Here is a 26,110-nt window from a genome sequence, read left to right on the forward strand (position 1 = left end):
ATTTCCACAAACTATCTACAGCTACTAAACTTATTCTTTTTTCCCTTTCTAGGCAATTATCTGATACTGTCTATAGTATCATTCATTGGCACTAATGATTAGGATGCTAAAACCATGCAGTTATGTTTTGGCTCAATAATATGACACTACAGTAGCCGGGCGTGGTGGCGCACGCTTGTAATCCCTGCGCTTGGGAGGCAGAGACAGGAGGATCGTGCAGGTTCGAAGCCAGCCGCGCGCGCTGGCTTAGGAGACCCTGTTTCCAAACAAAAATGTAAAAATAGGTCTGGGAGTGTAGCCCGGAGGTAGAAGGGCTTCCAGGAACCCCAGTACCACCAAAAAAAAAATATATATATATATATGACACTACAGTAGCCATAAGGTTTTGAAATTTAAGCCTAAGTCATAGTAATATTTTTCATGCCAAGTTTTGACAGCTTAATAACTTACATTCTAGAGGGGAGAAACTACCATGTTCTTGTTATCATTTACTTTATGTAAAAGAAAACAGAACTGCCAGCTCTGTGCCTCATTAAAATAAGTGAAATCCACCTTAAAGGATGCTTGTTAAAAGGGACTAAAAGAAGGGATCTCTATACCCCAAAACCATTTTAATGTTTACTGAAATACAGAAATATAAAATGCATTTGTGTATTTTCTTTTTAAGTATAAGAATAAAACTCTATCATTTACAAATATAATTTGCTAATTTGCATTTCAAAGGTATCAGATAATCTATATGGATTACTGACTTCTGTTTACCAATTCTGAATGTTACCATTATGTTTCAACCTTAGTCAACCACTTAACAAATTATCTTTATCTCCTCTATGAACAGGCAGCAAATGATCTGTTTATAGTTTTCATTCCACAACCTTAAACTCATATGCTAATCAACACATTCTTTGTAAATCCACACTACCAAAATTACAGTGATAACTTTTTTATATGGCTGAATCATATAAAATATGACAAAGTAACTATCTGTGTTCTATCAGATATGACTTCATGTAGCTATAACAATGTTTCCTAAACACATACACCACTGGATAGCCCTGAGATGACTTGAAATGGCAAATGGATGAGTAATTTTCTTTAAATAGTTACAAATTCATTTTAATGTTTATTTGAAAAATAATAAGCACATAAAGTGTGAAATATGATTGCTCAAAACAGGGATATGGTTTAAAAAGGCTAAAACATTAAAAAAATTAGTATATAAAGGCACAGGGTAGAGTACATGAGATCTAGAAGGAAACATTTAGGAATCACTGTATTCAGGAATTATTTCGGAATGGTAATAATAATGAGCCATATTATAAAGGCATTTTCTTACTACTATATATTTGGATTTGTTTCCCTAGGACAATATTTTGGGGAAAAAAACATGTTTTTACATTTAAAAATATGAATTTGAAGATGCTGAGTAAACTTAATTTACTTTAAAAGGATTCATGAAAATAATAATAAAAAAGTATTTGCAAGACATGCTATTCCTACATAAGAGAGACTACAAAGGCACATTATATATTATGGTTACCATTGCAGCATTCAAATAAAAGTGAGCTAAATAATAATTACCATAAACAATTGACAATTATAATATTCTTTCATAAAAAAGAAGATAAGCTTGTGCACTAAGTGCTCTTGATTCTGGAACGACCTGCACGTTGGTGTCACTAACATAGACCCAGTGGCCTGCCAAATCACCATCAGGTTCTTGCAAACCTAGCAAAGCAAAAAGAATTTTACAATAAGTAGATTTTATGTTCTCTAAGTTATAAATAGCAACATAATCATTACAAACTATATCTAATGCAAGATTTATTGAGTCCATTTCTTCTTGGATTAATAATTTTCCAAAATGAACTAATTCTTTCAAAGCACTAATACTATGAGAATAATTAATAATCATCTCCAGTTAGTAGCACTTAAATATCTAGCCTTGTAAATATTTATTTGCTCAGAGAAAAGAATCATAATTACAAAAGGAGGTGAAGGCAGCAAAGTTAATTTGATGATCCATAAGCAAAACCAGGAAATTTCTGACTCCAACTCTACTCTGAGGACCTGGTGTAATTTCAAAAAAATGTTGGTATTGTTAAGTAAAACACTATTTTACTGCAACATACAATGGTGCAATGCTTTGAAAAATCATGCCACTTCATATCATCTAAGGGGAAGACTTAGGATAATTAAGATTCTCAAGCCAGGCATGGTGTCCCACACTTGTAATCCCAGTACTTGGGAGGCTAAGACAGGAGGATCACAGGTTAGTAGCCAGCCTCATCTAATTAGGCCCTCTGCAAACTTAGTGAGACCCTGTTTCAAAATAAAGAATAAAAAATAGAGCTAGCTGGGTGTGGTGGCACACGCTTGTAATCCCCGTGCTTGGGAGGCGGAGACAGGAGGATCGCGCAGGTTCAGAGCCAGCCGCGCTGGCTTAAGAGACCCTGTTTCCAAAAATAAAATAGGTCTGGGAGTGTAGCCCGGAGGTAGAAGGGCTTCCAGGAACCCCAGTACTACCACCAAAAAAAAAAAAAAAATAGGGCTGGGGGTATAGCTCAGAAGTAGAATGCCCCTGGGTGCAATACCCAGTACTGGGAAAAAATAAATAAATAAAAAGATTCTTAGATTATTTAAACACTCTAAGAGGTATTCACATTTAACACTTGTGGCATAATAACTTCTTCCAAAAAGGGAAGACTAAACCCACATATTGCCAAGAATAACATATACTTAGGGTGGCATACCAGGCACAGTTTTCTTCCCAGTGATGTGTTCTGACAACGTTCTGGAGGGCATCCTCACTTTCACATATGCAGTGTAATGACCTCCTCTCATTGAGCCACTATGTTCCACTATGCCGTAGAGACCGTACAGAACATCACCTCCCACACTTACATTCTTTTAAACAAAGAAAATCCCAAATTAGTTACATTCAGTGAAATATTGTGAGGAAAAAGTAAATGTACATACAACTTAAAATAAGAAAATTGCATTATTAAACTATATTGAGATACTTGCTCACCCCTATTAGGCTGGCAAAAATTGCAAATGCTTGACAAGATTCTCTACCTGGCTGGTCTACAGGAAAAAAGAGTACTTGTGAGCTGGGTGTGGAGACACACTTGTAATCCCAGTACTCGGGAGGCTGAGACAGGAGGATCTGGGTTTACCGACAGTTTCAGCTACTTAGTGAGGCCCTTCACAACTTAGATTCTATTTCAAAATAAAGAATAAAAAATTGGGCTGGGAGTGTTGCTCACAGGTAGAATGCCCCCGGGTTTTCTCTCATATGTGTTACTAGAGAGAAACTGAGTAATAAGAGACCTTAGATAAAGGAGTAGAGACTCCAATGGAGCAACATAAGGGGGTTTAGGGGTAGAGGAGAACTGGGGATGTCATAAAAGTAACAGTTTAAATAATGCTGTGCACATAAATGAAATTATCAATATCAATTTCAATGTGATTTATGCAGAAAGGGAGGGAGAGGGATGGGATCTGTAGGGAAACACACCAAGTGTTGTATGCATGTATAGTCCTATGACTTCATACCTCATTATGAAGTATAAGTACAATGCACCAATAAAGTATAAAAGAGAATATCACAGTGATTCTATAATTCTTAATGAACTCACAGATCTAGCATTAAGCACCACTGGTTATCATGCAAAATAGATAATTGGTACTATGTGCTTCCTGATGAAAGAACTATGGTCTTAAATGATATTATGGTCACGTTAAAAGGGTAGGGAGCCAGGCATGGTGGCACAGACCTGTAATACCAGTACTTGGGAGGCTGAGATAGAAGGATCCCAGGTTCAAGGCTAGCCTCATCAACTAATGAGATCCTGTTTAAAAATAATTTTTAAGCCAGGTGTGGTGGTGCACTCTTGTAATCCCAGTATTTAGGAGGCTGAGACAGGAGGATTATAAATTCACGGCCAGCCTCACCTACTTAGTAAGAACCCTCCTATAGGGCTGGGGGTGTAGCTCAGAAGTACAATACCCCTAGATTCAATCCCCAGTACTGCAAAAAATAATAATTTTTTTTTTTAAAAAGTAGTAAGGCAGAAGCCGGGCGTAGTGGCACACGCTTGTAATCCCCGCGCTTGGGAGGTGGAGACAGGAGGATTGCGCAGGTTCGTAGCCAGCCACGCTGGTTTAAGAGACCCTGTTTCAAAAATATAAAATAGGTTTGGGAGTGTAGCCCGGAAGTAGAAGGGCTTCCAGGAACCCCAGTACCACCAAAAAAAAAAAAAAAAAAAAAAGTAGTAAGACAGGACTGGTGGTACATACTTGTAATCCCACTACTTGGGAGATTGAGACAGGAGGATCGCGGGTTCACAGCCAGCCTGAGCAACTTGTGAAAGTCTGTGTAACTTAGTGAGACCCAGTTTCAAAATAAGAAACAAAAAAAATTGGGCTGGGAGTAGAGCTCAGAGGTAGAATGCTCCTAGGTTCTATCCCTGGAACCACCAAAACAACAACAAAAAAAGTAGTAATTTTTATCTTTCAGAGACATAAAATGGAATATTTATAGGTGAAATTATATACATATATATTTGTGGGGGGGGGTACTAGGGATGGAACCCCAGGGGCACAGTACCTCTGAGATACACCCCAGCCCTAGTTTTTAGTCTTTTTTATTTTTGAAACAGGGTCTCACTGAGTTGCGAAGGGCCTTGCCAAGTAGCTGAGGCTGTCTGCGACCCCCAATCCTCTACCTCCCCAATGCTGGGATTACAAGGGTACACTACGACACCTGGCTTGGGTGAAATGATATTAATAGAGGATGAAGGCTGGGTGTGGTAGCGCACGCTTGTAATCCCCGCACTTGGGAGGCGGAGACAGGATGATCGTGCAGGTTCAAAGCCAGCCGTGCTGGCTTAAGAGACCCTGTTTCCAAATAAAAATATAAAAATAGGTCTGGGAGTGTAGTCCGGAGTTAGAAGAGTTTCCAGGAACCCAGGAACCCCAGTACCACCCCCCCCCCAAAAAAAAAGAGGATGAATGGAAGAATGCATGAATGGGGCAAGACTGGCCATAGATCTGATATTTTAGGGCTGGGTGCTAGTTTCCTTGTACTGTTCTGTCTACTTCTGTGTATGCTAGAAAGTTTCCACAATAGGTACTTTTTTATTTTGTGGTGCTGGGGATAGAACCCAGAGGCATTCTACCTCCAAGCTTTACCTCCAGCCCTATTTTTTATTCTTTATTTTGGTTTTTTGTTTGTTTGTTTTTTCGATGGTACTGGGGGTGGAACCCAGGGGCTTTTCTACCTCTGGGCTATATCACAGGCCTATTTTATACTTTTTTTTTTTTTTTGGTGGTACTGGGGATGGAACCCAGAGGCTTTCTACCTCCAGGCTATATTCCCGGACCTTTTTTATATTTTATTTGGGAACAGGGTCTCACTAGGTTGCTGAAAGCCTTACTAAATAGCTGAGGCTGGCTTCGAACCTGTGCGATCATCCTGTCTCAGCCTCCCAAGCACGGGGATTACAAGAGTGCGCCACCACGCCCGGTATATAGTTTATTTGGAAACTGGGTCTCACTAAGCTGCTGAGAGCCTCACTCATTAGCTGAGACTGGCTTTGAACCTGTGCAATCCTCCTGTCTCAGCCTCCCAAGTGCTGGGATTACAAACATGCACCACCTCACCTGGCTTTTATTCTTTATTTTGAAACAGTGTCTCACTGAGCTTACTATTCTTTATTTTCAAAGGGCCTCACTAAGTAGCTGAGGCTGTCTAAGAACTGAGATCCTCCTGTCTCAGCCTCCCATCGGGATTACAAGTTTACAAGTGTGTGCCACCACACCTGGCTAACAGGTACTTTTTTTTCATTTTCTTTTTTCTTTCTTTTTTTTTTTGCAGTGTAAGGGATGGAACTCAGGGGCATTCTACCTCTGAGGTATACCTCCAGCCTACTTCTTATTTTTGAAACAGAGTCTCACTGAGTTGCAAAGGGCCTCGCTAAGTAGCTGAGGCTGTCCATTAAATGTGATCCTCCTGTCTCCGTCTTCTGAGTGCTGGAATTACAAGTGTGCGCCACCACCCCTGGCTAATAGGTACTTTTAAAAACTGTAATATTCTCATAAGTTTAACATAGAGCTTATTAAATTTCATTATTTTCCCATTACCAAATTCTAGGAATAATGAGTGTTAACAATTATAGCTAGTACTGGTACTCCACAATGGATAAACTAGATTCACCAGAAAATTGCATTCATGATATTTTTTTATAAGTTAATGTACTGAAAATATTAATAAGTTCAACAAGCATGTATTACATACCACAAAACATGGACTTCTAGCTAGTAATCAGAAACAGGACACAATGTTACCCTTTAACTGTTTGGTTCCCACACAAAAAAAGTCATTAGTTGGGCATGGTGGCACACGCCTATAATCCCAGTACTTGGAAAGCTGAGACAGGAGGATTGCAGTTTTGACCCCAGCCTCATCAAATTAAAGAGGTCCTTAGCAACTTAGTAAGACCCTGTTTCAAATATAAATAAATAAATAAATAAGTTAAGATACAGTACCTTACAAGTAGCGGAACAGAACGGTGATAAATCAAGTGTAAGTGGAAAATCAACATGTCTGTTTACTTTACGAAGACTCAAGCCAGCCTTAAAAAAACCAAAATAAAAATTTTAATGTAACAAACTTAATTACATCTAAAGCATTGCCAATTAAAACCAAAAGAAGAATTCTAAAAGATATTTTATTTCATATATATATATATATATATATATATATATATATATATATATATAAATAAACATGACCAAAGAAGAGTCCAAAATTAACACTACTAAGTTAAAAATTAAACTTCACAAACTGTTATTAAAAAGATTATCAGGCCGGGCGTGGTGGCGCACACTTGTAATCCCCACGCTTGGGAGGCTGAGACAGGAGGATTGCACAGGTTCGAAGCCAGCCTCAGCTGCTTGGTGAGGCTCTCAGCAACTTGGTGAGACCCTATTTCCAAATAAAATATAAAATAAAATAGGTCTAGGAGTATAGCCCGGAGGTAGAAAGCCCCTGGGTTCCACCTCCAGTACCACCAAAAAAAAAAGAAGAAAAAAAAAAGATTATCATTTAAATGAGGATATTTTTCAGGAACTATAAGGGAAGTAATTACTTCCATTGTATCTTTTCAACACTTATGGACACATAAAATTAATTGTTAAAGCATAAGCTACTGATTTATGTGCTATCATAAAAATATATCCAAATAAAGTGTCAGGACTCTGGTGCTCTAAGCCCAGTTCAGTGAATTGTTAACAATGAACTTGACTCTAGGCAATCTGAGCTATGTTAAGTTCAAAAACAAGTAAAAATGTCCAGGCGTGGTGGCGCACGCTTGTAATTCCTGCGCTTGGAAGGCAGAGACAGGAAGATTGTGCTGGTTCGGAGCCAGCTTCGCTGGCTTAAGAGAACCTGTTTCCAAATAAAAATATAAAAATAGGTCTGGGAGTGTAGCCCGGACATAGAAGGGCTTCCAGGAACCCCAGTACCATAAAAAAAAAAAAAGTAAAAATGAATTTAGGCCCTTTTCATGATTAAACCTCAAATTCATTAACAAGAATAAAACCTGGACTCTTGGAATATCTTATCAACGAGAATAAATGTTATATATTATACAAATCAAAATCAATCTTTATGTTTTTAAATAGGCTCTACCTCTATTTTTAATTCCCAAAGACAAACCTTGCAAATTTATGTTTTGTATTATGCAATAGTAATAAAAAATAAGCTGGCAGACTATTAAATATATTCAGTAGAAGATCTATAAATATAAACAGACCCTGTTAGAATAAGAAGATACTTCCAAGCTATCCACTCGCCCATTTTTTCTTATTTATTTATTTTGTGGGTCTGGGGATGGAACCCAGAGGCATTCGACCTTCGAGTACACCTCCTGCCCTATTTGTTATTCTTTATTTTGAAACCGGGTCTCACTGAGTTGCAGAGGGCCTCACTAAGTAGCTGAGGCTGTCCGCGAACCACGATCCTCCGGTCTCAGCCTCCCGAATGCTGGGATTACAAGCGTGCACCACCATGCCTGGCTTCTTTTTTATTTTTGAAACAGGATCTCACTAAGTTGTGGAGGGCCTCACTAAAGTAGCTGAGGCTGGCCGTGAACCTGCTATTCTCCTGTCTCAGCCACTGGGATTACAAATGTGTGCCACCAAACCAGGGTCTTACTTTTTTTTAAGAAAACAAACAAACAAACAAACAAGCAATTTTTTGCTAAACCATACCCATTATAACTGATTTTGTTTTTTCAAGTGATTTTTGGAAGGTTTATCATGATATCTGCAATGAAATCATGAAGTCATGTCCCAGGAATAGTTATTTAATCTACATTTGATTTCTTTGACTCCTTTTTCATCTTGTGACCTTTATAAACTTCCAATATCAGCACTGAGATTATTTCAGGCTAATATATTCTCCCCAAACAGTATTTCACTGTTGAGAAATTACCTCATATATAAAAATGACCTCATATAAAGATTTTTTTTGAAGATCTAAATGAGTTTATTATTACAAAGACAGAAACACAGGTTGTAAAGAGGGAGAGCTAGAGCTTAGAGTAAAGCGCTACGCCACAGAGTGACATAGTGGGATGACCCGAAACAAAGTCACCCACATGAAGATATTTTGCAAAGACCTTTGCACTGGGGACTGAACCCAGGGGCACTGTACAACCTCAGTTGTATAAATGAGCTACAACCCCAGTCCTATTTTATTTTTTATTTTGAAACAGCATCTCACTAAATTGTTGAGGGCCCAAGTTGCCAAGGCTGGCCTCAAACCTGCAATCCTCCTGTCTCAGCCTCCTAAGTACCCTGGTACAGGCATGTGCTACCATACCTGGCTTAGATGAATATTTTTATAGGGAGTAATTTTTGAAAATTATCTAGTGTATTCATTCATATTCATATTCTATCTCCCTCCATAATAATAATACATTGTAAGCATTTCCCCATGTAAACCTGATGTCCTAGGCACTACATACTATGGTTAGGCCTTATATTTGGCATAATCTATAGGTGGAATTTCTCTATTTTCTTCAGATAAGTTCTTAGAAGATAAGTTACTTAGGAAAAAGTACTTTTGTAGCCATATGTGCTGGTACAAGCCTGTAATCCCAGCACTTGAGAGGCTGAAATAGAAGGATCACAGGTCATGCAATTTCGCTAGATCCTCAACAACTTGGCAAAACCCTATTTAAAATAAAAATAAAAGTAAAAAAGGCATGGGGGTGTAACTTGGAGGTAGAATCCTCCTGGATTCAATCCCTTGTACCAAAATAAAAACAAACAAATAAAAACATACTTTTATGTTGGGTGTGGTGGCGCACGCTTGTAATCCCCACACTTTGGAGGTGGAGACAGGAGGATCTTGGGAGGCAGAGACAGGAGGATCGTGCTGGTTAGGAGCCAGCCTCTCTGGCTTAAGAGACCCTGTTTCCAAATAAAAAATATATATGTAAATAGGTCTGGGAACGTAGCTCGGAGGTAGAAGAGCTTCCAGGAACCCCAGTACCACAAAAAAAAAAAAAGGTACTTTTGTTTAAAAACGTGTGTGTGTGTGTGTGTGTGTGTGTGTGTGTGTGTGTGTGTGTGTGTAGCACTGGGGATTGAACCTAAGGGCCTTCTTTGAGCTACATCTCCAGCCCTATTTTTATCTCCACCCTCACCCCCCGTACTAGGGATGGAACCCAGGGGCATTCTACCTCTGAGCTACACCCCCAGCCCTATTCTTTCTTTCTTTCTTTTTTTTTTTCTTTTTGGTGGTACTGGAGTTCCTGGAAGCCCTTCTACAACTGGGCTAGACTCCCAGACCTATTTTTTATACTTCCGGCTATTTTTTTATTCTTTACTTTGAAACAGGGTCTCACTGAATTGCAAACAGCCTCACTAAGTAGCTTAAGCTGTCCGCAAACCACAATCCTCCTGTCTTAGCCTCCTAAATACTGGGATTACAAGCGTGTGCCACCACACCCAGCTCAAAACATTAATTTTCTTGATAAAAATCACTAAATCACTTTCCAAAAGGTGTTACCAACTTACACTGCTGATAAAGGTGAGTGCCTCTCACTTCATCCTTCTTAGGTCTATTATATTTTTGCTAATTGGAACAGGTTAAAAAAGAACTCTCACTGTCATTTTATTTTGCATTTATTTTTTGGGGAAGGATGGACTTATTTTCATACTTTCTTGGAATTTATACTTCCTCTAGAACTGTCAACTGATATTCTTTACTCATCTTGCTCTCGGGGTCTTGATATTTCTCTAATTAATTTTTAAGCATTCTTTACATACATAAAATGCTAACCAAAGCCGGGCGTGGTGGCGCATGCTTGTACTACCAAAAAAAAAAAAAAAAAAAAAAAAAAAGTTAAACATTTGCCATACTTATGAGAAAGATTTCTAACCAGTTTAAGATTTTCCTTTAATTGTTGTGGATGTTTCTGATATACTACAGAGAAATGGGTGTTTAGAAATGCTAAGAAACAGCCGGGCATGGTGGCGCACGCTTGTAATCCCAGCATTCAGGAAGCTGAGACCGGAGGATTGTGGTTCACGGACAGCCTCAGCTACTTTGTGAGGCCCTTTGCAACTCAGTGCGACCCAGTTTCTAAATAAAGAATAAAAAATAGGGCAGTGGGTATAACTCGGAGGTCAAATGCCCCTGGGTTCCATCCCCAGACCCACAAAAAAAAAAAAAAAAAAAAAAAAAGAAAGAAAGAAATGCTAAGAAACTAGAAACAAACATTATTTAAGGACTTTGCTCCCTACAATTCTCAACCTTCTGGAATGAAAATGTAGGCTTGCTGAGATAGTACATTTCACTTGAGGACAAGAAACAAATAAGATGTTCATAAATATTTCCCTTTAAGCACATGAATACTTTATTTATATTGCTCCTAAAAAGGATGTAAGTACCAACTGTACATTAACTGTGGTACATTGTGATATTAGCTTCTGCCATCTGGTATGATCCTCTTGTTCAGTCGTTGCAGATGCGCCCCTTCTGCTAGGCATTCAGATGTGATGAGACTCCATACGTGAGCTTCTGCTTTACAAGGCCATTTCACTTTCTCTGAATTACTATAACCATGACTAAACAAAATCAAGAAATTCATCTAATCTTTCTGTGGATATAGGAGACGTGTAGAGAAAAGTCTCTTCTGCCCTTCTGCAGCCATCCTGAAATGCTGCAAAGATGCTGGGGGTATGACTCATGGTAAAGGGCATGCCTGGCATATCTAAGGCCCTTTGTTCAATCCCAGCACACACGTGCATACATGAAAATAACTTTGTCTTTAAGATTTCATTCACGGGTTTTATCTTTCCAAAGCCATTCATACCAGATAGGTATGGCAGTACATGCCTGTAATCTCAGTACTAGGGAGGCTGAAACAAGAGGATTGAAGGTTTGTGCTTAGCCTCAGCAACCTAGCAAGACTGTTTCCAAAAGAAAAATAAAATAGGGCTGAGAGAAGAGCTCAGATAGAAAGCCCCTGGGTTCAACCCACACCACCACAAAATAAATAAATAAATAAATAAATAAATAAATAAATAAATGTAAAACTGGACTGTAGGGGTATAACTCAGAGGTAGAATGTCCCTAGGTTCAATCCCTAGTAACACAAACACACACACATAGTCTTATACACTGAGGTCAGATCAAATAAGTTTTGTCCCAGTCCATATAATATGGACTGGGACAAAGCTACATAATAAATAATATAAAACTATATAATATATAAGACTATATATCCCCAACATCTATATTCCATATAGTAAGGAATATAATATGGTATAGAGTGAAGCTCTAAATTTTTTTGTGTGTGTGGTACTGGAATGGAACTCAGGAGCTTTTCTACCTCCAAGCTATATTCCCAGACCTATTTTATATTTTATTTGGAAACAGGGTCTCACTAAGTTGCTGAGAGCCTCACTAAGTAGCTGAGTCTCACTTTCAACCTGTGCGATCCTCCTGTCTCAGCCTCCCAAGTGCTGGAATTACAAGTGTGAGCTACCACACCTGGCTGAAGCTCTAAATTTTTATTTCCTCAAGCTGTACTATCCCTAAAATCTTTTTTTTTTTTTTTTTTTTTTTTTTTTGGTGGTACTGGGGTTGGTTCCTGAAAACCCTTCTACTTCCAAGCTACACTCCCAGACATATATAAATATATATGTATTTTAAATTAGAGTCTCCTAAGCCAGCGAGACTGGCTACAAACCTGTGCAATCCTCCTGTCTCTGCCTCCCAAGCATGGGGATTACAAGCCTGCACCACCATGCCTGGCTGTCCCTAAGATCTTTGATAACTCCAGTCCCCTTCCCAATTAATTTGAGATTCTTCTTTTATCATAATGTAATAGCTTTACGTTATACTTGTGTGTATGTGTTCGTTTTTGCTAAGTTACAGCATACTGGCCTTAAACCCAAGATCCTCCTGTCTCATCCTCCCTAGGATGTAGTTCCCTACTGGAACTACAGGTTTGAGCCACCATGCCTAGCTACATTTATTGATAATTCCAACCAAATTCTTAGCTACCATAAAATTTTAATTTATTCATTTTTTCCAGAGAAATTTAAAAATAATTTTAATACAAATAAAGAAGAAAATCCCATTGAGGAAAGGCACTAGGTTAAAACTACAAATAACCAAAGAAAAACCTGACAAACTAAAATTATTTACATTTGGCCAGACATGGCGATGCATTTCTGTAAGCCCAACTACTTGGGAGGCTACTGCTGAAAGATCTCAAGTTTGAGGCCACATCTCCAAAAAAGTAAGTTGCCTCCACCGTGAAATCTTAACTGGTATGGAGCCTGCCTTGGAGCCAGTCTGTATTTATTCCTAGCAAACAATGTTCAGCCAATCATCCTTTCAGCAGGATCATGAGAGCTCTGGAAGCTGAGTGTACTTTACTACTTTGCTGCTTATGTTTTTGTTGTTGTTACTGTTTTGTACTAGGGATTGAACCCAGAAGCACTCTACCTCTGAGGTACATCCTAATCTAATTTTATATTTATCTATTAATTATTTAATACTTATTACTTAACATTCCATCTCCAAGCTATACCTTCATCCATATTTCTTTTTTTTTTTTTATTTTTTTTTGGTACTGAGAATGAAACCCAGGGGCATTCTACCTCTAAGCTACATCCCCAGCCCTATTTTTATTCTTTATTTTGAAATACGGTCTTCACTAAGTAACGAAGTGCCTCACTAAGTAGCTGAGACTCTCTGCGAACCACGATCCTCCTGTCTCAGCATCCCAAATGCTGGGATTACTAGCATGTGCCACCACACCTGGCTTAACATTTTTTATTTTGAAACAGGGTCTCATTAAGTTGCTGAGGGCCTTGCCAAATTTCTGAGCCTAACCTTGAACCTGTGATCCCCCTGCCTTAGCCTCCTAAGTAGTGGGATAACAGGTGTGTGCCACCATACCAGCTTTATCAGTGTTCTTAATAAAATTTATTTTCCAGCCGGGTGTGGTGACACACGCTTGTAATCCCCACACTTGGGAGGCGGAGACAGGAGGATCGCGCTGGTTCAAAGCCAGCCTTGCTGGCTTAAGAGACCCTGTTTCCAAAAATATATATAAAATAGGTCTGGGAGTGTAGCCCAGAAGTAGAAGGGTTTCCAGGAACCCCAGTACCACACACACACACACACAAAAATAATTTTCCATTACATACATAAACACGTATCACTTAGATCCCTGCCTAAATCTTCAAATATTGTGAATTAATCTTAATCAGAAAAATCTTATAAATTACTATAGCTAGACTACCAGGAAATCTCACATGATAAATTTTTATTTTGTTTTGTTTTTTTATGGTACTGGCATTGTGAAACCCAGGGGCGTTCTACCTCTGGGTCTCACTGAGTTGCAAAGGGCCTCACTAAGTAGCGGAGGCTGTCTACAAACTGTGATCCTCCTGTCTCAGCCTCCCAAATGCTGGGATTATAATTGTGCATCACCACGCCCAGAATAAAATTTTAAATTAAATACATTGCTATCAAATCCTTGATAGTATTTCAAATGACTAAAAACTTAAAAACACATGATGAAAATGATTAAAAGAACTTTTACCTGATGAAATCTTTTAAGATGGAGAATTAGGATAGCTGGAACAGCAGAAATAAGCAATTGCTTCCGGGCATTAGTGTAAACTCCTTCTGCTTTCTTTTCTGCATAAAATATAATAAATTTATTTTCAAGATTTAATTTTCACATATCACTTACAATATAATATGGCAAACATGTATGTAGCAGCATCATACCGCATTTTTTAAAATATTAAAGAATTTGGATTTCTGATTACAAGGTGTCTATTCCTTTCCAAAACTTCACTAAAGGGTGTTTGTTTAAAGCACACAACAAAGCAAAAAATAGGACTTAGAATAATGCTTATAACAAAATTTTGGATACTAGAAAGAGGTGGGCTAATAATAACTTCTTTCATTTTTGGGAAAAGGGTGTACCAGGGATTAAACCTAGGGGCATCCTACTTCCAAGCTATAGCCTCATCTTGGACCTGTGATCCTCTGGTCTCAGCCTCCTAAGGGCTGGGATTATAGGCATGTGCCACCATGCCTGGCTAATAGTAACTTATTTCAATGCCTTCTAACCAAATACTACCAGCATACACCTGAAATTTAAAGTTAAGTCTATTATTCATTTCAGAAAAGGGAGAACCCTGCCCACAGCATTGGGAATCACAGGGGATTTCAATACAGTGTGTTAGAAAGGATTTATGACAGGATTCGAGTATGGGTAATTGTATATTTAACTTAGGGTGGAACCCGGGGGCCTTCTACCTCCAGGCTATACTCCCAGACCTATTTTATACATTATTTGGAAACAGGGTCTCACTAAGTTGCTGAGAGCCTCACTAAGTAGCTGAGTCTCACTTCTACCCTGTACAATCCTCCTGTCTCAGCCTCCCAAGCGCAGGGATTACAAGCGTGCGCCACCACGCCAGGCATTAAGCATGTTTTTTCTGATACTTTGGCATCTAGGGTCCTAATGACATTGGAGAGATGGCCTCTTCCAGGACTAATTTCTAGAGATTGTAAACTAAGTGTGCTTCTCATACACAAACCAAACAGTCCAGAGCCCCATACCTCAACAAATTATGTTATTGGGCTCTTATACTCTGGCTACTATCCACTTGCCCTAGTTAATCCAGGGTCAGGCATCAGATAATTAAAGACAGTTCCTAGATTCAGAGTCCACTAAAATTATTCAAACTAGTCAATTCCCTGCCTCCTACACCCTGAGTCACCCATTCCTTCAGAGATCACAACAAGGGTCCTTCTTCATGTTTTCCCTTGCCTCTCAGCCTCCTGGCTGACCCCTGTGTGGGGCCCCACCGCATGGCATGCCACTCCTTCTTGAAAACTCTATTTTTAATTTTTACTTATTTTTTATGATATTGGAGGTTGAATCCAGGGGTCTTTTACTTCTGAGCTATACTCCCAGCCCTATTTTCTTTCTATTTTGAAACAAGATCTCATTAAGTTGCTCAGGGTCTCACTAAATTGTTGAGGGTGGCCTGGAACCTGAGGTCCTCTTGTCTCAGCCTCCCATGTACTGGGATTACAGGCGTGCATCACCATGCCTGTCTGGATGTAACTATTTTTTTTTTTTTTTAGGTTGCAATCATCTTTTGATTTCTTGGCTTCACCATACCTACATAATAATAAAACCTACATTTTAAAACAACTGCCAGGTGTGGTGGTACAAGCCTGTAATAAAATAACTAATCACTGAGTATTTGTTCCATTCAATTAAGGCTACAGATGCACTGAAAATTTCTTACTAAAAATTTCCCCTTTTCTCTGGTCAACTAAACATAGTCATTACTTCACTTCATAGTATACAACTATTTAAACTTCTTAAATGTATATCTTGAGTTTACAGCATGACGGATATGCGGAGATTGTTAATCTGTGTGTGTGTGTGTGTGTGTGTGTGTGTGTGTGTGTGTGTGTGTGTTACTGGAGGTGGAACCCTGGGGCCTTCTACCTCCGGGCTACACTCCCAGACCTATTTTATACTTTATTTGGAAACAGGGTCTCACTAAGTTGCTGAGAGCCTCACTCAGTAGCTGAGGCTGGCTTCGAACCTGTGCGATCCTCCTGTCTCAGCCTCCCAAGCATGGGGATTATAAGCATGCACCACCACACCCAGCTCAGAGGTTGTTAATCTTATCAACCTCACAAGTGATAACAACAATTAAGTGTTAGGGATATTTCTTTGGGGTAGACTTCTGATAACTAGTTTCATCAATAATTATGTGGACTTGCATCTTTAAGGCAGAGATGTATACTTCCCGCTCTTCAATTTATTAAAAAAAAAAAAAGGGAGGCTGAGACAGGAAGATACCGGTTCAAGGACAACCTTAGCTACTTAGTGAGGCCCTCCACAACTTAGTGAGACCCTGTTTCAAAATAAAGAATTAAAAAGAATAGGGCAGGGAGTGTAGCTCAGAGGATGAATGTCCCTGGGTTACATCCCCAGACCCGCCAAAAAAAAAAAAAAAAAAAAAAAGCTAAAAACATCTACTCTATGCAGGCAGTGTCCTTAAGTGCTGAGGCACAAATCCGAACATGGTAGTCCCCGCCAAGTAGCTCAAGTAGAAGGATCTCAGGGGCCTGCATTTGGGATCAGTAACCCACTAGTCACTGACAATCCATCAGCAACAAAAACTAAGCTCAAGGTTTACCTGCAGAACTGGTTTCCTTTGGGTACCTGTGCTTCTTTTCCGTACAGTTCTCACACAGAAGCTTATTATTCCCCATCAGCAATTCCATTGACGTAAACTGGTAGAGACAGGACTGAATGGAACATTCTTTAGAAGTAGTCACATAGCTCTGTGAAAGGGTCTGAAAGGCATTTTGAGGACTGTGAGACTGCATCTGCTTCTCCTCTGAAATGCTTAAATTATTTGGAACATGGAGTGGCCGACTTTCTCTGTCAACATCTCTATTTCCAATCACAGGGTTGCTTAAACAGAGCTCAGACATCGCCGCAGCCATCCCCTCGCCCCCATCCTCATGGCCAGCCTCCCTGGGGAACGGGGGCCGGGGGTGGACGCCCGGGGCCCTGAACAGCGCCCTCTGCCGCGGTGCGCTTTCGGATTCCGAGGCCTCGCTGTCAGCGTCCGCGCTGCTTTCCGAGTGGCTGGCCTCCTTCTCGCTGCCCTCCGCCGGGCTTTCATTCAGAGGCGACTCCAAGTCCCCACAAGCGCCCAGCTTTCCGTTCCTCTGATTTGGAACCACAGGTTTCTCTTCTCCAGATGACAACTTTCTTGTATGTTTTCTATCTCGAATCAGTTGATTCTGCAAGTTGATAGTTTTCAGAGAAAAGAATCTTATGACCTTATTAAAAGTAAATTCTCACTTAACTACCTCGACTAACATCAACAGACAGTATACTGACAAATAGTTCTAATTTATTAGTACATTGTAACTATACATCATAGTGAGTTTCATTACATCAATAAACACAGGCACCCAACATTCCCAGTGTTTCCCTCCAGTTCCCATCAGACTCCTCTCTCTCCCCATAGTCTTCACTTGATAACAAGTAACTTCATGTATGAACAAAAAGTTGTTGCTATTATTATTACTGATTTTTTTCTGAGGTACTAGGGATAAAACCCAGGGGTATTCTACCTCCAGGCTACCCCCAGCCCTATTTTTATTTTTATTTTTTCGGTACTGGGGATGGAACCCAGGGGCATTTTACCTCTGAGCTACATCCCCAGCCCTATTTTTTATTCTTTATTTTGAAACAGGGTCTCACTGAATAGCAAATGGCCTCACTAAGTAGCTGAGGCTGTCCGTGAACCACGATCCTCCTGTCTCAAGCCTCCCAAAAGCTGGGATTTCAATCGTGGGCCACCACGCCCAGCTCCCAGCCCTACTTTTTATTCTTTATTTTGAAACTGGGTCTCACTAAGTTGTAGAGGGCCTAAGTAGCTGAGGCTCCCGAAGTACGAACCTCCTGTCTTAACCTCCCAAGTGCTGGGATTACAAGCATGTGCAAAACGCCTGGCAGCAAAAAGGTATTTGAATAAATCTTATTTATTTATTTATTTATTTATTTATTTATTTATTTATTTATTTATTTGTGATACTGGGGATGGAACCCTTATCCGGGCTACACTCCCAGACCTATTTTATATTTTTATTTGGAAACAGGGTCTCCACCTCCCAAGCACGGGGATTACAAGCCTGCGCCACCACACCCAGTGAGTAGTTCTAATTTAAAGTAAACATTTGCACTGAAAATAACAACAGTAGTTACCTACTAATTACTGTACTGAATGAGGGGGACTGGAGCTATGCCCCCTGCCCTCTTTTTTATTCTTTATTTTAAAACAGGGTCTCACTGAGTTGTGGTGGGCCTCACTAAGTAGCTGGGGCTGTCTGCAAACCGCAATCCTCTGCCTCCCGAATGCTAGGATTACAAGTGTGAGGTACCACGGTAGGCTAGCCTTTTTTTTTATTTTGAAACAGGGTCTTACTAAGTTGCTAAAGCCAACCTCAAACCTGAAACCCTCCTGTCTCAGCTTCCCAAGTACCGGGATTATAAGTATGTACCACCATACCCAGCTTTTGTTGATTTTAAATGTAGAAGTTTCACACACCCCATACTGTTGATTGAACCCAGAGGCATTCTACCACCGAGCTAAACCTCTAGTTCTTCTTATTTTTTGTTTTGAAAAGTCTCACTAAATTGCTGAAGCTCTCCCCAAGTTGGTGAGGTTGGACTCAAACACGAGATCTTCTTGTTTCAAGTCTCCAAAGTCCTGGGATTACAGGTATAAACCAATATTTTAAACAAATTAAATAGTATCAAACTACAGCGAGGTGTGGTGGCCCACACTTGTAATCCCAGCACTCGGGAGGCTGAGACAGGAAGATCCCACAGGTTCGAAGCCAGCCTCAGCTAATGAGTGAGGCTCAGCAACTTAGTGAGACCCTGTTTCCAAATAAAGTATAAAGTAGGTCTGGGAGTACAGCCCGGAGGTAGAAAACTTCTGGGTTCTACCCTCAGTACCACACACACAAAAAAAGTAACAAACTACAAAACTCTATTAAGACAGTGTTGCCTGCTGCCATAGATTTGAAAGAAAATATTTTACTTATATCTAATCTTTACTTTGCCAATTAAATCTGCTACTTTTTGCTCAGACTAAGTGTCAAACGGTGTTTCCCGTGATAGTGTATTATAGCGCAGTGACAGTGTATTATAGCACAGTGATAGTGTATTACGGAGGTAAAACAACATAAATTGGGGGAGGGAGGCCGGCCAACCACAGATTTAATCAAAGATTTTAAGCTTCCAGAAATGTTTCATAAAAGGTTATACACAGTTTAAAGTGTGAATTATCTTGTCCTTTCCCAGCATTTGGGAGGCTGAGACAGGAGGGTTGCGATTTGTGGTCAGCTATTTAGTGAGGTGCTTTGCAATTCAGGGCTGGGGGTGTCACTCGGAGGTAGAATGCCTGTGTTCTATCTCCAGTACCAAAAAAAATTTAAAAAGCAAAAGATTGTCCTGACTTGCATACATACTAGATATTCAGCTATTCAGAGGGATAGAAAGAATATAAAATGTCTGTGTCTGAATTTTTTCCATCTTCAAAATTGGAAAAATAGAGCTGGGCACAATAGTACACCCTTGTAATCCCAGTACTTGGGAGGCTGAGATGGAGGATAGAAGGTTCGTGGACAGCTTCAGCTACTTAGTGAGCCCCCCCCCCACCATGCTTAGTTTCAAAGTAAAGAATAAAATAAAGAATAAAAAATAAAAATCAAAAGCCAGGCGTGGTGGCACACGCTTGTAATCCCTGAGCTTGGGAGGAGGAGACAGGAGGATCACCCAGGTTTGAAGCCAGCCTCACTGGCTTAAAAGACCCTGTTTCCAGATAAAAATATAAAAAAATAGGTGTCTAGGAGTATAGCCTGGAGGTAGAAGGGTTTCCAGGAACCCCAGTACCACCAATTAAATAAATAAATAATAATAAAAATAATAAAAATAAAGAATAAAGACCCTGTCTCAAAATAAAAAATAGGGCTGGAATATAGCTCGGAGGTATATGCCCCTGAGTTCAATCCCCAGTACTGCAAAAATTAGGGTGGTGTGTGTGTGTGTGTGTGATAACAGTAGCTCTTGTGTTAGCTAATTATTCAAATTTTCTGAATAAAAATAAGATTTTTTTCACCATATGTATCTGGTCTACTAGGAGCACATGATAAATAATAAAGTTTATAATAACATCCAACAACTTTCACTATGTGAAATTTATGTAGTACTACTTTTGTTTTGTTGCTAGGAATTGAACCCAGGGGTATTTTATCCCAGACTCATTTTAGTTATTTATTTACTTATTTATTTATTTTTTAAATAGGGTCTCACTAAGTTCCTGAAGCTGGTCCCAAACCTGCAATCCTTCTGTCTCAGCCTACCAAGAAGTGGGATTATAGGCATGTGCCACCACACCTGGCATAGAGTACTTTTTATGTTTCATATTTTTATTTTTTGTTTTTATTTTTTGGTAGTACTGGGGGTGGAACCCAGGGGTTTTTCTACCTCCAGGCTACACTCCCAGACCTATTTTATACTTTATTTGGAAACAGGATATCAGTTTATCTTCAGAATATAACCTTAAGGATGAAGGTACAACAGAAGTTTCAGCAATTTCATAGTAACAATTTCTCAGAAACTAACACATATTTGAATGACCCAGAAAATTTGACCTCTGAATTTCTTCCTGAAATTTTAAACAGATACATCAATCTGATACTTTCCAGTTTCTACATTTAAGAATTTTTTTCTTTTCTTATCTTGACTTTTCTTCCTTTTTTAATGCCATAGATAGGGAGGGAAAAGAAGGGAAGAACAGTTTACAGTTTACAGAACAGACCCCACAGAGTTTACCTTTTGGTTACCATTTGGTTTGGGTTTTTCTTTGCGGGCGGGGGGGGTTGCCAGAAATTGAACCCGAGGGCATTTTACCTCTGAGCTACACTCCCCAGGCCTATTTTATTTTTTATTTTGAAAGAAGAGCCTCACTAAGTTGCTGAGGACCCAAGTTAATGAGATCCTCAGTACTGGTGTTACAGGCATAAACCATGAGGCCAAGCTTGATGGTCATTTGTTATAAGTCATTTTAGCTCAGATTTTGATCTATTTAAGAAGCAGCTTTATATGTCTATTGACAAGTATTTGCTTATATATCTGCCTTTTGTTCTTTATTAAAATATTTTCTGTCTTTAAACTAGAAATTGCACATATTAAACAAAAAAATTGCTTTTTTTGAGGGGGGTACTAGGGATTGAACCTAGGGGCATTTTACTCTGAGCTACACCCCCAGCCCTATCTTTTATTCTTTATTTTGAAACAGGGTCTCATTGAGTTACAAAGGGCCTCACTAAGTAGCTGAGGCTGTCCTTGAACTGCCATCCCCATGTCTCAGCCTCACAAGTGCTGGGATTACAAGCATGCGCCACCACACCCAGCTCCACATATTAGTTTTATGCTGCTCTACTTAACTGGATTTCATTATTTGACTCTGTTATCAATAAACAACAACAAAATTAGTTTTTCAAGGTAAGCAGTGATAATATCTTCCAATGCAAAGGCAAGATTTTCTCAGCAAATTATCACCATTGTGTGTGTGTGTGTGTGGGGGGGGTGGTACTGGGGATGGAATCCAGAGGCTTTCTACCTCCGGTCTATCCTCCCAGACCTATTTTTTATATTTTATTTGGAAACAGGGTCTAAGTTGCTGCCTCACTAAGTAGCTAAGGCTGGCTTCGAACCTGCACGATCCTCCTGTCTCAGCCTCTCAAGTGTGGGGATTACAAGCATGCGCCACCACGCCCAGTCTTTGTAAAGTTTTAATGAGATAACTGTAGTATAACTTAGCAAAGAGATGAAAATGTTTACTATTACTCAATACTTGTACTTTTATTAACTTTAAAGATGCAAAGAACTTCTATTTTTGCTACAGATACACTATAACAAATTAAAGCCAATATTAGAAGTTTTTCAAAATTAAATCTTTCTATTCGTGTTTTTAGCTAAATAAGACTTCATATATCTTTACTAAACTAACACTGAAATTGGTACGTATTAAATCATTCTGATTCAATTACCAAAATACTACTGAATTACTGGAAAATCAACTTCTAAACAAAATTCTGAATGACTAAAATACATTTATGCCACTTAACTATTTGCTTCCTGAATACAGTATCTTAAAGTTGTTATTATGATTGTGCTTTTTAAATTTTAGAAAAACATGCAAACTTTTCTGCTCTCCCATGAACTAAAACATACAAAAAAAGTAACTTGAATTGTGTCATTACATAAAGAAATTAGTAAAGGATAGTTACAATTAGTTCTGTAAAAGCTAAATTATACCCATGTGGTATCCATCTTAGAGTTAGAAAGTTTTTATATATCATAGTTCCTAGCCAATTCTATGTGCATGGTATTTCCCAAACAATAGGATAACATCTATTAAAACTATTTTGGCCAATTATAACAGAATCTCTTTATAACTTTTTAAAATAAAAATAAAGAAAAAATCATTTAGATTCACATTTTAATACCCAGTGCTTTATAGAAGTACATCAACACTATTAAAATGCTTTAATATTCTGAAATCTCATAAGAAAATAGGATATGGTGGTACATGCCTGTACTCCCCTGAGACAAGAGGACTGCAGAGTTGAGACCAACCTCAGGAACTTAGCAAGACTTTCAGCAACCTAGCAAAATCCTGGTTATTAAAAAATTTATTTTTTTTGGCAGTAATGGGGATAAAATCCCGGGGCATTCTATCTCTGAGCAACATCCCCAGCCCCCCTTTTATTTTTATTTATTTATTTATTTATTTATTTATTTATTTATTTATTTATTTATTTTTGCGGGTCTGGGGATGGAACCCAGGGGCATTTGACCTCCGGGCTACACCCCCTGCCCTATTTTTTATTCTTTATTTTGAAACCGGGTCTCACTGAGTTGCAGAGGGCCTCACTAAGTAGCTGAGGCTGTCCGCAAACCACGATCCTCCAGGTCTCAGCCTCCCGAATGCGTGCGCCACCACGCCCGGCTCCCCAGCCCCCCTTTTATATTCTTTATTTTTGAAACGGTCTCACTGAGTTGCAAAGGGCCTCACTAAGTAGCTGAGGCTGTCCATGAACCGTAATCCTCCTGTCTCAGTCTCCCAAATGCTGGGATTACAAGTGGCTTCAAAATCCTGTTTGAAAAATAAAAAGGGCTGGGGGTGTAGCTCAGAGGCAGAACACTCCTGGATTCAACCCAGGGATGGAACCCAGGGGCATTTGACCTCTGGGATACAACCCCTGCCCTATTTTTTATTCTTTATTTTGAAACCAGGTCTCACTGAGTTGCAGAGGGCCTCACTAAGTAGCTGAGGCTGTCTGCAAACCACGATCCTCCAGTCTCAGCCTCCCGAATGCTGAAATTACAAGCATGGGACACCATGCCCGGCTCGGTGACTTCTTTTTAAGTCACCCCATGTCCTATCTTTCCATCTTTGTAACAATAAAATCACTTAAGCTTATAGGAAACAGAGAGTTCGTGCTATTCTTTTCTAAGATAGTTCAGAAGAAGAACCCGAGGTTACATCTCTCACTGTTACAGTTTGGGAGCCCAACAGGGCCCCGTAACAGTTGCACCATAACAAAAAGGGATGAGATATAGCTTGGAGATAAAATGTCCCTGGGTATTAATCCAAAGTACCACAAAAACAAAACAAAACAGGGGGCTCTGGGCCCCGGGCCGAACTGCGCGTAGCATGCCAGACCCCTAGAGAAACCGGACCCAGTAAGACACTGGGTTCTGGGCATGGGTCGCGCGTGGGGCACGCCAGATGGGGCCCAGGTCGCGGGACTCTGGGCCCCGGGCCGAACTGCGAGTAGCACGCCAGACTCCTGGAGAAACCGGGCCCAGTAAGACGCTGGGTTCTGGGCGGGGGTCGCGCGCGGGGCACACCAGCCGGGGCCCGGGACCCTGGGCCCCGGGCCGAACGTCACGTAGCACGCCAGACCCCTGGAGAAACCGGGCCCAGAACAGAAAAAAGATAAAGAAAAATATCGGAGAGGAGGTAAGAAAGCCATTATGGATGCCAGGACACTGGAGATGCAGACAAAACTTATCTAAATGCATTGGAACTTATGGAAAAATTTGCCGTGAAAGAGGACTGCTATTTCTCTATATTGTTAAGAATCTCAGACATCACCTGTAAGGAGAGAGTTTAGCGGAGACCAAGGAGAAATGCGGTGTTGAAAGATTTCTCCGCGATGGTGGTGGAGACTTGTATTCAGGAGAAGCAGAAACTGGATCCTACCAACTTTTTTTTTTTGGAGAAATTACACCAAGTGTCGAATGCTACCATCACGCATGCTTAGGAACACTGGACAACATTCAGAGTGGAAAAAGAGCCTGGGAAGGATTTGAAATGGTGGAGGCAGTGGCAATGCCAGTGGCCAATACTCAGGGGAGGCAGAGATCTGATATATTACACCCGGAACCTTTGAAATAATAACCACAGAGACAGTGATCGGAACCTGCTGAGGGGTTAGGCGGGCGCCGGGGCCAGTGGCCGACATTGGAGCTGCTGTGAGGCAAGGCCACCACTGAGGCCTCCTTGGCCGGGATTGGAACCTGCCGAGGGGTTCGACTGATGCTGGGGCCAGCGAGGCCGGCATTGGAGCCTGCCATGAGGCAAGGCTTGTGCTGGGGCCTCCGAGGTCGGGTCCAGAACCTGCTGAGGGGTTAGGCCGGTGCTGGGGTCAGTGAGGCTGGCATCAGAGCCTGCCGTGAGGCAAGGCCGGTACTGGGGCCTCCGAGGCCAGGATACGAGCCTGCCAAGGGGTTAGGCCGGTGCTGGGGCCAGCAAGGCTGGCATCGGAGCCTGCCGTGAGGCAAGGCCGGTACTGGGGCCTCCGAGGCCAGGATAAGAGCCTGCCGAGGGGTTAGGTTGGTGCTGGGGCCAGCAAGGCCGGCATCGGAGCCTGCCGTGAGGCATGACCAGTGCTGGGGCCTCCAAGGCCGGGATCGGAGCCTGCCGAGGGGTTAGGCCGGTGCTGGGGCCAGTGAGGCCGGCATCAGAGCCTGCCTTGAGGCAAGGCCGGTACTGGGGCCTCCGAGTCCAGGATAAGAGCCTGCCGAGGGGTTAGGCCGGTGCTGGAGCCAGTGAGGCCAGCATCGCAGCCTGCCGTGAGGCATGGCCGGTGCTGGGACCTCCGAGGCCAGTATCGGAGCCGGCCGAGGGGTTAGGCCGGTGCTGGAGCCAGCGAGGCCGGCATCGGAGCCTGCCATGAGGCAAGGCCGGTACTGGGGCCTCCGAGGCCGGGATTGGAGCCTGCCGAGGGGTGAGGCCGATTCTGGGGCCAGCGAGGCCGGCATCAGAGCCTGCCGTGAGGCAAGGCCGGTACTGGGGCCTCCTAGGCCGGCATCAGAGCCTGCCGTGAGGCAAGGCCGGTACTGGGACCTCCAAGGCCGGGATAACAACCTGCCGAAGGGCTAGACCGGTGTTGGGGCCAGCGAGGCCGGCATCGGAGCCTGCCGTGAGGCAAGGCCGGTACTGGGGCCTCCGAGGCCAGGATAACAACCTGCCGAAGGGCTAGACCGGTGTTGGGGCCAGCGAGGCCGGCATCGGAGCCTGCCGTGAGGCGAGGCCAGCATCGGAGCCTGCCGTGAGACATGGCCAGTGCTGGGGCCTCCTAGGCCGGGAACAGAACCTGCTGAGGGGTTAGGCTGGTGCTGGGGCCAACGAGGCTGGCATTGGAGCCTGCCCTGAGGCTAGGCCGGTGCTGGGGCCTCCGAGGCCGGGATTGGAATCCTGCCAAGGGGTTAGGCCGGTGCAGGGGCCAATGGCCAGCATCGGAGCCTGGCGTGAGGCAAGTTCACTCCTGCGGACTCCAAGTTCGGGACCAAAGCCAGCTTAGGGGTTAGACCGGTGCAGGGGCCAGCGAGACCAGAACTGGGGCCTCCCATGAGGCAAGGCCGCT

At 41.4% G+C, this 26,110-nt stretch overlaps 1 protein-coding gene across 5 annotated transcripts in view; it reads right to left on the bottom strand.

The window, feature by feature from the left end:
- Nucleotides 1-1,597: 1,597 nt before the first annotated feature.
- USP45 (ubiquitin specific peptidase 45) overlaps nucleotides 1,598-26,110 on the bottom strand; it is a gene marked incomplete at both ends in the record, with an annotated part of 83,718 nt that continues 59,205 nt past the window's right edge. For all 5 annotated transcript variants that reach the window (XM_080700197.1, XM_080700194.1, XM_080700196.1 and 2 more), the window contains 5 exons: nucleotides 1,598-1,728; nucleotides 2,754-2,907; nucleotides 6,553-6,639; nucleotides 14,142-14,239; nucleotides 16,780-17,395. In XM_080700197.1, the coding sequence (XP_080556323.1) occupies nucleotides 1,598-1,728; nucleotides 2,754-2,907; nucleotides 6,553-6,639; nucleotides 14,142-14,239; nucleotides 16,780-17,395 (1,086 nt within the window). The remainder of the gene's footprint in view (nucleotides 1,729-2,753; nucleotides 2,908-6,552; nucleotides 6,640-14,141; nucleotides 14,240-16,779; nucleotides 17,396-26,110) is intronic.

This window comes from Muscardinus avellanarius, assembly GCF_963383645.1.
Source record: "Muscardinus avellanarius genome assembly, chromosome: 8".
Taxonomy (NCBI): Eukaryota; Metazoa; Chordata; class Mammalia; order Rodentia; family Gliridae; genus Muscardinus; species Muscardinus avellanarius.